The sequence below is a fragment of the Strongylocentrotus purpuratus genome, unplaced genomic scaffold (assembly GCF_000002235.5).
Source record: "Strongylocentrotus purpuratus isolate Spur 01 unplaced genomic scaffold, Spur_5.0 spur5_scaffold_6, whole genome shotgun sequence".
Lineage (NCBI taxonomy): Eukaryota > Metazoa > Echinodermata > Echinoidea > Camarodonta > Strongylocentrotidae > Strongylocentrotus > Strongylocentrotus purpuratus.
The window spans coordinates 13,373,614-13,386,042 of record NW_022145612.1 but is presented as its reverse complement, the minus strand read 5'-3'; the positions used below and the strand labels follow the sequence as shown (position 1 = coordinate 13,386,042).

The 12,429-nt window shown below is 37.4% G+C and overlaps 1 protein-coding gene across 1 annotated transcript in view; it reads right to left on the bottom strand.

The window, feature by feature from the left end:
- Positions 1 to 4,246, bottom strand: part of LOC578952 (sodium- and chloride-dependent GABA transporter 1) — a 34,523-nt gene extending 30,277 nt beyond the window's left edge. Inside the window, exon 1 of the mRNA XM_779088.5 lies at positions 3,765 to 4,246. Within this exon, the coding sequence (XP_784181.3) occupies positions 3,765 to 3,957 (193 nt within the window). The 5' untranslated portion in view covers positions 3,958 to 4,246. The remainder of the gene's footprint in view (positions 1 to 3,764) is intronic.
- Between the last annotated feature and the right edge of the window lie 8,183 nt (positions 4,247 to 12,429).

Below are 12,429 nucleotides of genomic sequence, written 5' to 3'. Positions count from 1 at the left end.
TTGTTATCATAGATCCAGTTGAAACTTGAAATATGGATATACCATAATGGGAGGAGCATTTATAAGATATGAAATCGTGAAAACGCATTCTTCATACATGAGGATATGTATCACCTAATTCGTCAAAGTGACGAATTCAAGTCCATTTGTTGTTATTATTATTGCTATTATTGCAATTACTATTATTCAATAATTAATATCATCATCCTTATTATTGCTATTTGAATTAAGTGTCCAATAATAATTCCTTTAATTGGAAAGTATTTATCTACCACTTCAAAGATGTTCTTAAGTCATAGTACTGACTTAGGAGAATATCTTTCTGTAAAGATTGGAAATTTTGCACCTATGTAATAAAGATTCAAAGTTATTCATTCTGGTGCATAAAATCACATAATTCTAAATGAAGGACATTTTGTTCCAACTAGTATCCAATAAGTTTCTAATTCTAAGCATGTAATTGTAAATTACATTCTTTCGATATTTCTATTGATTTGCAACTGAAATTCAATGCATTAGAGGAACATGGTCGGCGCCTTGGGATGAAACTAGGAATCAAATTTCGTAAAGTTAGAAGGTGTGGGGTATTTGATCAGATCAAGTTCGCGGTTCTTTTCAGTCTCGGGGAATTTCGATTAAGTGAGAATCAAATACCTAAATGTTATTTGTAGGAGCATATCCAAACAATTTCATGTAGAAAGTACATGATATGAAAATCACAACGGGTGAACGGGCATTTCATTTTAATTAATTTGAATAATTTCATTAGTTAAGTTCATTTAATTTTTTTTCATTTGTCTAATGTACGTTTGACCATGGGTTAGACATAGATATATTTGTTTTACTCACACGTTAAGAACATAAATAAAGATTACAAAATACTGGTAGTAATGATATAATACACACACATAATGTGTTGATATTCGTTTGGGTACTGCTTGTTTCGATTCCTAAAACTAACACCAAGGACCTGGTTCTGTTTTTGAACATGAACTTATCTGTGAACTCATTGGATTGGCGGAGCAAAGTCGTCGGTCGATTATTATCTTGTTGTTTCAGTGGAAAGTCAACTCTCACTAAACAAAGTTAACAAAGTACACGATAGCAAAGATCTTCGAAAAATCAACCTAAATCGATTTCAGTAGCCTTTCAATCACCTTTCGAAATGTGCGAACATTACGTCATACGAACATGATTTGATGGGATATAAATATAGGCCTACAAATGGGTACTGAAGTTGCCCTTAAGTCGATTTCTCAAAATTCTGTGCGATCACTGTTTCAGTCTGCCCCCTACTATCGACTCAATTATCTTCATCTTTACATGCTTCTCCCACCTTTCCTTTAATGAATCAAGATGTAACATTTGACATTAACCCTTTTAATTTATCATTATGTGAATAGCATGTTTGTCACGAATTTACCCTCACATTTTCTCATTTATTAATTTCACTGTAAAATGCCTTCATTATAGTTTATACATATTTTATCTCTTTGAAAACGTAATCATTCAGCCTATGCTACTGGTCAGTCTTTCAAACAGACGAGGAAACAAGAGGAAAATAATTCCACATCTATAGAACTTTCGCGTTCAGATAGAATGATATCAATAAATTAGTGGTACCGATTATCAGACTGAAAAAAGGCCTTTTAAATTATGGTCATCTTTTCAACTTCACTTTATTTCGTCCAATCCTTTATTTCTTTTAACAACTGCTCTTAATAGCTTTTTGAGTGTCGTCCGCTTCATCACTTACCTCTATTGCCTATCTGAAACTTATTTCTATGCATTTACAACCAAATAACTTACGAAACGAACTTGCTTGAGGAAATCGGGACAGTCATCATTTTTTTGTAATGGAAAGAGGTCGTATACATTTGTTTCTGTTACAGTAAAGATCGGATTTCGTCTGCCTTCCCCAACTTTCCCGTCCAATAAAATAAGAGGTCATGTCTGCTGACCTCTCCCAGTTGAATTCTGAATGGAGGAACAAGGCTATTCTGTATATAGTAGTATGTGTGTGCAGGCAAGAGAGTAAGGAGGATCTAGTATACTATGACCAGGAAGTCTCAATACATGTGGTGGATGAATTTCATTCCGTCGTAGAGTCCCTGGTAGTGATAGAGTGATGCATATAATATACTCTCGAGCGCATGTTTCTAGCATGTACATATTGTACACACGATCAGACTCTTTCCGCACAACATAATTATATGGTATACAGTACGTTTATAACTTACCAGTATATATATATATATATATGTATATATATATATATATGTATTCAATTTCAAAAAGTGAGCTTCATCCACTATTGGGCAAATGAAGTACATGTATTATCAGTGACCAGGGTTTGGTTGTTTATATTGACTGTTGTTGGTGTAAACATGGTAAATTAAATGACTCTCCTGCCGATGCCAGCCAACATGAGTCAGTGCAATAACAGTATGTAAACTGAACTCTGGTAACGATCGACACCCAAGATCGATAAGAAGATAACGATGACCATAGATTTTACAAATAGGCCTAAATGCATTTCATCAACAACAAAATATATTATAGATCTATGTTTACATTACTTGGGCTTACTTTGTGATTCTTTTAGGTAAACTTTGAGATAAATATTCTTCTGGCAATCTTCAATTAGCTAGCTGTATTATAGATAAAGAGTAGGCCTAGTTCTAAACTACAGTTTCAAAACAGAAGGGAGAACTACCACAAAAACAGACTGAAGCTTGGTAGAAGATTTAGCACGTCCGATATCTCTATGCCAGCGTGTCATGGGAATGGCCGGGGAGAGAGCGAGAGAGTTGATATAGAGTAGAAAAGAGAAGGAGAGACAGAGGAAAAGAGAGTGATAAGCAAATGTTATCGACCCCCTCCAGGAGGAAAAAAGAAGAAGAAAAGATTCAACGTGAAGGAACCGAGAGGTCGAAGAGAAGAGCCGACCTCTTACCCTTTCGCTCCTTCACCCGCACGTGCACCTATGTGCAGCATCCATTCTAGAAGAAGCTCGTATAGCCGATAGTATAGCCTATTAGCTAAGGCATTTACTTTCTCCAGGAAACTTTAGAGGCTAGATCTACATCTTTCTTCTTGATGTAAAATGATGTTGTTAAAAGATATCTGAATAAAATAACTAACCAGGATTTTCTATGAAGTAAATGAACTACAGTATCTCATTCACCGGTCCAGCAGTAGTTTATGAAGCACATCAAGAGAAGCTGGGAATTTGAAACTACTGTTACTTAGGCCTATCTGATTAGGCTATGTACAATTTCAAAGCAAACACCAATGCGTCGCGTTCCTGAATATGGAAATGGCGGACATTCGTGACATTTCTCACAATGAATTATTTATAACTTTACCTGTTTAGTATAATATGAATGCCTAACCAGCTGTCTGGCTTTGTTATTGTTAGACATTATGCATTGTGATCATTGGAGTGATTCCAAAACATGGGACTGAAATTATTTATTTGTTGTCTTTTGGTACGACCAGATCTAATGTTAGACCTAGATATACGCCTACCCGATACCGCCTAGGCCTACAATTTATTCCACTTTAGGTCTAGGCCTAGCCTACAGTTACGTTACCTTGCTTGTGTGACTTGTGTCGAAATTGTTCAATCATTTTTATCAACAAAGAGTGTTGATTCTTTGAAATTGATAATTATATAGCTCACTGTTTTAACAAATGTTTGAAAGATTATTATTTCATCATTGAATTTCATACGCAAATTGAAATTAGTTTTTGATACATACCTCCACCGTTTTTATAGACCAGGTAAGGGAACCTCCAGACGTTGCCCAATCCGACAGCGTAGCCGATACAAGCCATGATAAAGTCCATTTTATTTCCCCATCCAACCCTCTCCTCCACCTCCTCCTCTGGTTGCTCTTCAACTTTCTTCCCTTTCTCCACCATCTCCAGGCCTTTTGCGTCCGCAGATGCCATGTTGGTGGTATACCGGTAGAACTATAACAGAATTGACACGCGGTGCCGTCAAACAAGAGCTCTTGTTATATGTTCGCTTTCTTTCGCTCTGTCTTACTTCAGTAATCAATCTTGAAATGGGTTAAAGCAGTTGGGCTAGGGTATTACAAGAAATGGCAGGTTCAATCAGGGGGATGATATCAACTCCCTGGTTCAATCTATGCTAAGAAATTCTATAGAACGACTATCACAACAGGCACTACTACTACGTCGAGCGCGCGCTTTCCAGTGACTGAAGTATCAAACAATTTTCATTTGGCTCAGCTAGCTAGCTCGACATGGATTCTGGGTTCTTTCCATTAGATATGAGCATGCGCAGTACATCCTGAGATCCCAGATGTGCCCAATCAATGCTCGAAGGCTCTGCATGCACAATGCAGCTCAATCAAAATACGCCATGAAAAAATAATGAACATTTCCGTTGTTTGACTTGGTAAATCATAGTCTAGTAAGTTCCTATTTACCAGAAATATATAGGCCTATTTTAGAAAAACAAATGCACTCGATGGCAAGAGTTGTTCCTAATAGTCTTCTGAAAAGAAAGTGAGAGAGAGAGAGAGAGAGAGAGAGGGGGGGGGGGGGGGCGGGGTAGGGTTAGAGTGGGGCTGTAATAATGATACTCCATTTACTTAAATCTAGAATTGTTAGTCTATGTTCTAGAATGGGTCTCGACGTATCCAGTGAACTTTGTAGAGAAAGGAAAGCAATACTTAACTTATTTCTTGCGATATATTTTATTGGTTTAAGCCTGAAAAGACTTTAGTACTTATTTATCTGAATGTAAAACATAAAGGTCATATTAACACTCTTAAAAATATGAAAAACAAAACGATAGTAATCAAATATAGGTTGGTGGATCTTTCCCAATGTTTTTTAATGCGTCATGTTGGGAAAAAGATAAAAACAACATCATTATTTTCCCAAGAAACTGGAGACAGCACATAATTTTGTTAAATAAGTTTGCATTTTGAAATGCATGTATATCTGAGGAATCATCTTGTTGATTTGCGCAAAAATGACACCGCTTGTTGTGCTTTTCATACGGATTGAATTGTTTATAAATTCACAATGCAGAGGTAAAGTTCTAATCAAATACACGGTGAGGTTCTACAGAAAGCTTGAAACAATAGATGATTGAGTACTGGCTAAAGATAAGACTTTATATCAGGATAAATCAGATGTGCCCGGCCCGATGGAATTATCTATATTTGTTCAAAAGATTTTCAAGGCTGTGGAAAAGATTCATGACATTTCGTTTCCCAAATAATATATTTCAGTAAATGCGTACCCTTAATTAACAAACACTTTGAATTACGTAAATAAATATTAAGGAAACATCATTTCAACTTTCAAACAAAAACCCTGGGCCTTGTTTCATAATAAACGAATAGATAATTCTATCGGGCCGGGCAAATCTGATTTACCAAATTGTTTTATTTGTTTTTTAAAATGGTTCTTCATAACATGATTTTACTAATGACCGGCCTTTGGCATTTACTAATGACCGGTCTTTAGTAAAATTACGTGCTAGGCAAAATAAATGCTAGGTCACACTTACGCTCTCAACCAATCACTTGATTAAGATCCGCTTCATCATCTTATAAAACTTGTTACCAATAACAAGTAACACCAACTGTTATAACCTACTGAAATCGTGGTATTTAATTAGCTAAGAGCAAATTTGTCATAGAAATATAGCATTTGTTATTGATAACACGTTTTATGAAACAGGGCCCTGCTGGGAAAGGCAAATACAATGGCATCAATGCTTTGTATTTTACTAGTATTACATAGAATTGCGTAATAATCTAATCCTTTTTATTTCTAAAAATCTAAAGATCTTGAATTCCATAAAATTCTTTATTTGTGATTGACCATTACTGAAAATAGAGTCCACAAATCGCTTTGTCATTATTTTAGAGTTATTCCACTGCTGTTTCTTTCTTTAATATCAACTTTTAACGTACCAATGTAAATATAAAAATATCACTAGTGCAATTTTTTAACAATGAAAACATCAAATTGATTTCTTCATGAAATTTTAATTTTTGAGCACTTTTTGTGCATAGGGCATTAAATTTGATTAATATATTCAATTAAAAAAGAAATCCAATACGGCTGGCTTATAATAATCCACCCATTTTGTATAGATTTTTTAAATGTTGTATTTCATGTTATACATTGTAAATTGATCCTTTTCATTTTAAATGAAACATCACATAGTATTAACAATGATGGATCATACAATGAAATATAAATGACGTAAAGGATGATGATGGACCAGTTGAATGAATAAAACTAATTATGATATACATGTTCCTATGAATCATGATCATGATGAGTACGATTTGATTATTTGATATTTTTTTAATTATTTAATATTTAATATTTAACATGAATACATAATATGTTCTTAACTTATTTATAATCTTGTTAAACTTCTTTTTGTTTTTAATTTATATATATAAATATGCAAACAGATTATGATGATCATAATAATGTAACTTATTCAATTGTTTATCTTTTGGGTCTACCAATATTAAGTAAAGTGTTTTTAGCTTATTTCCTATTATTGTCGTGTTATGGTTGTGAATCTGTCAGTGTTATATTACTTTTGTTTATATGTCATGATTATGTTGTTTTTTATCGACACGGCCCTGATTGAAACCAGTCTGCGAACTGTTTCGGACTTTTACCGTGTATAAATAAAATAAACTCAACTCAACTCAACTCAACTCAATGCCATTTTAATACAAACCCTATACCATATACATGTAGCTAATCATAATATTATGAATCTGGTTATTGTGTTCGTGTATTGTTTAAATTCCAATCTTGGTTCCTTCCATCGCACTTCCTTTGACCCCAAATATGATACATGCTTGTATGCGCGTATGCGCAACATTCCTTTGATGCAAACTTTCCACCATTGCCATATGTGTTGGGTAATGTGTGAGTGATACACACATCCAGTAATATGTAAAGTGACCATACAGGATTGTGTACGAGCGAGAAGCATCTATTAAGTACTCTCACTTGTTCTTTGGACACCGTCAAATCAACTCGTCATGTATCATTCCTTAGCCTCTCTCTTAAGTACACAAAACTGGTAACTCTTAAAGGCCGGCTGTACTAGTTAGGCCAGGAGGGATTAAACCACACAGCGTAGTCAGTGACAGGTGGCTATCTCATCAACTCGGCTCTCAATTAACATAAGAAAAAGAGGATCATGGGGGACATGCAATGGTCACCGATTAGGCATATTGCTTTCTATAATAGTCTAGAGGGAGCAAGTAGCTACAAGTAGGACAGTGGGGCATTAAAGAGAAATCCTACTTTGATAGCAAACTACTCTAGAGACATTCAGAAAAATCAGAAAAGTAAGCAGGTGGAATTTTGAATGAAATCGGACAAAAAAAATGAAAAAGTTATGAATTTCTGAATGTTGTAATCACCATGGACTCTTCAATGGGCTGAAGTGATGTAGTGACGCACAACACACAAAATGACCAAAATGTCAATTTGTCAAAAATGAATGACTCAGGAGGGTCTCTTCTTATATAGATGACCTATAATAATACGCTATCCATAATATATTTTGAGTAGTGCCCCAAGGAAGAAGGCAGACATTAATGATCATTTTGTACACGGCAAACGGTCGAGTTATTCGCGACTACGTCACAATCCACTGACCAAACTACCAATTTGAAATTAGCATAGACTTTAATAGTGATCTCATATTTCACACATTCGTAACTTTTTTACTATTGGTCCGATTTATATCAATCTTTCGCCCTTCTGTTTCTATTATTTTTCTGCTCTCATTATGAACCTATTACAAGGGTTGGATTGTCCTTTCATTCCAAATGTTTTTGTTTATTATGATAAGCAAGAGAAAGAGAATACATCAAAGTTATAATATTTTATGGGAACTACTTGAACATTAGAACGCAGAGTAAGTTTTTTTTTTTAAATAAAAAATTCAAGAAAATTTATGAGTAAGTTCTTGTGTCTTTTATGTTCCAAAATAAGACATTGACACCCCATAGATTTTGTCCCATTGTGCACGTATTGAATCCACACAATTTGCGGGCGCTTGATAGCTTTATACACCCATCAGTAAAGAGAGAACACGTATATAAATATGATTATCAAATTTGAGGACTTTTGAAGTGTGTTGACGTATGGCAAAGTGGACTTGCGCAAACTAATGATTATTATGTTGGACTAACCTTAATGACTATTAAGATAATAATGGGCAAAGGTTGCATGATAAAGAGAGACCTTCAACACACCCATCTTATATCAATAAAGATACAAATATATTCAGGAGGAAAGTCTATGCTATTGGTTGGTAAAATATATAATTTATGGTTATTCAGCTAAGTTCATCACTAATTTGAGGAGGCGTGATGGCTCAGTGGTAGAGCAATGGTCTCGTAACCGGGAGTTACCGGGTTCGAAACCAAGTCAATAACTCATGCACTTTGGTAAGGCATTAATCCTCATTACCAAGTCCTTCGGAGAGCACTTAAAGCTGTTGGTCCCCTAGTTGCTTAGCTACAAGTATATACACGCTGTCTTAGCAGTCAGGTAAAACAATCACCTAACACCAAATTTACACGGGGAGGGGGGGGGGGGGAGTACTATGTGTGTATTGTAATTACTGTAATTATGACATCCGACCATTGGCGAATCCCGAGACTAATAATAATCCCCTCCCGACCTGGGGATGTGTTTCTCGGCATTTGCCGTATAGACTCACTGCAACTATAACCAGAACCACTTGAAAGCGCATACGAACATTGTAAAATAATAATAATGCAATGCACAAGAACTGAATATCATTATGATCATGAATGATTTCATTAAAACAAAAAACTTGAATCAGCTTGTTTGGTCTAGGCCGTTAAGGGAGGGGGGGGGGGGGGGGGGGTGCAGTGCATCAATTGATTCAATCCTATTCCGGATTTCTAGATGTAGGAAGATTAACATTATAAACAGCATTTATGATATGATTGATAATTAAAGTACATACAAATGTTTTTGTTGTAGTTGTTGTTTTGTTCTTAGACAACAGTTGTTTTCCAGGTCAATGATGCACACAGACCTGACGGGTCTTTGCTATATCCTATTATGTCATACAGCCAGGCGCGCCGGAAGCAGTTTGGGATTGGGGGGGCAAACATTCCAGGGGGCTCACCTTCCGAGGGCAGTGACGTAATGAGAAAAAACGTTCGGAAGGGGGGGGGGGGCAGACGAAAAATCTGCATCACCACCAGTCTTACACGTTACATGCAGGTCCCGCGGAACGTTTTTCAAAGTGAAGTATTAACGATCAGGTAGAGCGTAAATTGGCGTGGGGTCCAGCCTCGGCAGGGTGTCAAGGGGCTGAGCCCCCGGAAGCTCAGGGATTTTAGGTATTTAATTACGGTTAGATGAGCATCCAGGGGCCTCTTTAAGGCCATTGACGTGTTCCAGAGGGGGGGGGGAGCCCCCAGAAGCTCAGAGGTTTTAATATTTGACTACGGTCAGATGAGCAACCAGGGGCCGCCCTAGGGCACTTGGTGGGGTCCAGGGGGCAGGGCCCCCGGAAGCTCAGGGGTTTTAGGTATTGAATAATGGTCAGATGAGCATCCAGGGGCCCGCCTTATAGGGCCCTTGGTGGGGTCCAGGGGGCAGAGCCCCCGGAAGCTCAGGGGTTTTAGGTATTTAATAATGGTCAGATGAGCATCCAGGGGCCCGCCTTATAGGGCCCTTGGTGGGGTCCAGGGGGCAGAGCCCCCGGAAGCTCAGGGGTTTTAGGTATTTAATTACGGTCAAATGAGCATCCAGGGGCCCGCCTTAGAGCCCTTGGTGGGGTCCAGGGGGCAGAGCCCCCGGAAGCTCAGGGGTTTTAGGTATTTAATTACGGTCAGATGAGCATCCAGGGGCCCGCCTTAGGGCCCTTGGTGGGGTCCGGGGGCGGAGCACCCGTAAGCTCTGGGGTTTTAGGCATTTAATTACGGTCAGATGAGCATTTTTTATGCCTTATTTGTGACATTGGCAGGTCACTTATTTTTTCTCTCCGTCTTTCTTTCTTTTTCTCTTTAACATACTTTTTCAAAAAGTGAGGGGGGAGGGGCTCGAGCCCAGCCACTTTGCAGACCATGTCATAAAGGCTTCTAAATAAGCGTATTTTTCGCCCGACTGTAATTTGGGAATTTCTTATTTTCCAACAAACGCATAAAAAGGTATGACTTTAAAAAAAATGGAGAAAACATACCGGAAAATCATGTCATAATAGCAACATGTGTAAATCACTGGTATCGTATAGAAAACCCCCCCCCCCCCCATCAGTACGCCAGCGTTCAGGGGCTCATGTCTTCTCACCCCTATAACAAAACCAAAAAAACAGACACGTTTTCCCATTCTCGCACAATATGTCCACGATATGCGCGTATCGCTATTATAAACCGTATAGGTAGCATGCGCAATGTTTATAAAAATTTAATTCCTGTGAACTTTCCTTTCCTTTGAATGGAATGGTATATGTGCTTTAATTCAGGTTTTTATTATTGTTATGTTCTTTTGGGTTAAAAATACAAACCATGTTTATTCCTTTACTGCTTTTTTTTTTTTTTTTTGGAGGGGGGGGGGGGGCGTTTTGGGGGGGCAAAAATGCGTTTTGCCCCCCCACTTTTTTGACTGGGGGGGCAACTGCCCCCCCTGCCCCCCCACTTCCGGCGCCTATGCATACAGCTACCATCATTGTTTAACAAGGATTATAACCTTATCAAATTTTCGATACGATTAATCGCCGTGAAAGACACCACCTTGTACATATCAAATAAGATTAGATAAGCCTATCACATATTGCTATCTTAATCATGCTTCGATTGCTACGCCCAGCATTGTATACAAGGTGGAGTTGTGATTATGTAACCCCCCCCCCCCCCCCCCCCGACTTCATAGCCCATACCAGCAGAATGGTTTTTTGTTTCGATAGGTGAGCCTATATGTCATTTACATGATGTGAGTCAAGAAGTATCACACTAAGGTTTATAACTTCGTGTCTTTTTGTGAACCCTATTTCTTTCTTCTGTATTGCAAGTATCCTCATATATCCTTATATTGGGGGAGAGGAAGGGGGGGGGGGGACTTATAGTTCTTGTATTCACGTTCTAGACGTGCCTACTGGACTTCGTCTATGTGTCTGCCTTTAGAGGGCGTCATACCATATTGAATATGAAGGTGTTTGTCGTTATCTATGTTTTTGTTTTCTAGTCTGACGACATTTGAGTAGTTATCCCCAAAATGACATGAGACACATTTAGTTTTAAGCAAAGTAACATTTTTTTAAAAATCAAAAGCATTTCATATCAAACCATCATTAACATAGTCATAGAAAAGTGCAATATTTTCCCCACAATGTGCCCTTGATAGCCGATCCAAAACCATAATATCACTTCGCTCCTTTATACATGTAGCTTCCCCTCACCACCACCCAATATTCCACGTCCTGCCACCACAACAATAAAGTTGATCTTCTTCTTCATATTTAATTAAGGAAAATCCAACCTTGATAGCGAACCTCTCTAAGAAAGCAGAAAACTTACGAAGCATAATGGTGCAAGTTTAAATTTGTTAAAGTTGCAAACACTACGGGTATGGGCTTTTCAAATCGGCTGAATCAAAAATGTCCTCGTGATGCAGCTTCCCATGTTGTTCCAACACACACAATGACTAAAACAAATTATTTTCAAAAAATGTATGACTCGGGATGTTCTTTTCTTTTTAGGGAGCCTGTGAATATATTCCATTCGTAATACATTTTGAGTAGTGCCCGAAGGGTAAAGGCACTTGAGAGAAAAACAGAAATTATTAATATTTTTGTACACGACGAACAGGAGAGTAATCGTCACTACGTCACAGTCCATGGACAAAATTGCCAATTTGAGATCCGCAAAGCTGTAGTAATCTTAAATTTCAAACTTGTATAACTCTCTTATTATTGGTCCGATTTATTTCAAACTTTCGCTTTTCTGTTTCTCTGATTTTTCTGCTTTCATTCAAATGACTTGTTATAAAGGTTGGATTGCCATTTTAATCAGATGACAATATCCTAATAAAAAAAATATGGTAATTTGCATTTTTGATCAACATCGCCATTAGTGTGGTAACATCATTATTTTTCCATAACGACTTTTATAAAGCATATCCCAATATCCTTATCTTAATCATTACTTTAGTCGTCTTCACCATTATTAACTTCATAATCATCGATTCCGTCACCAAAACGCCGACCTAAATCATAATTATCATCACCATAATTGTCACCACCATTACTCCACTACCACCACCACCACCACCACTACCACCACCATGATCACCATAATCATAATCATAATCATCCTCATCCTCCTCCCCATCATCATTATCACCAACATCCTC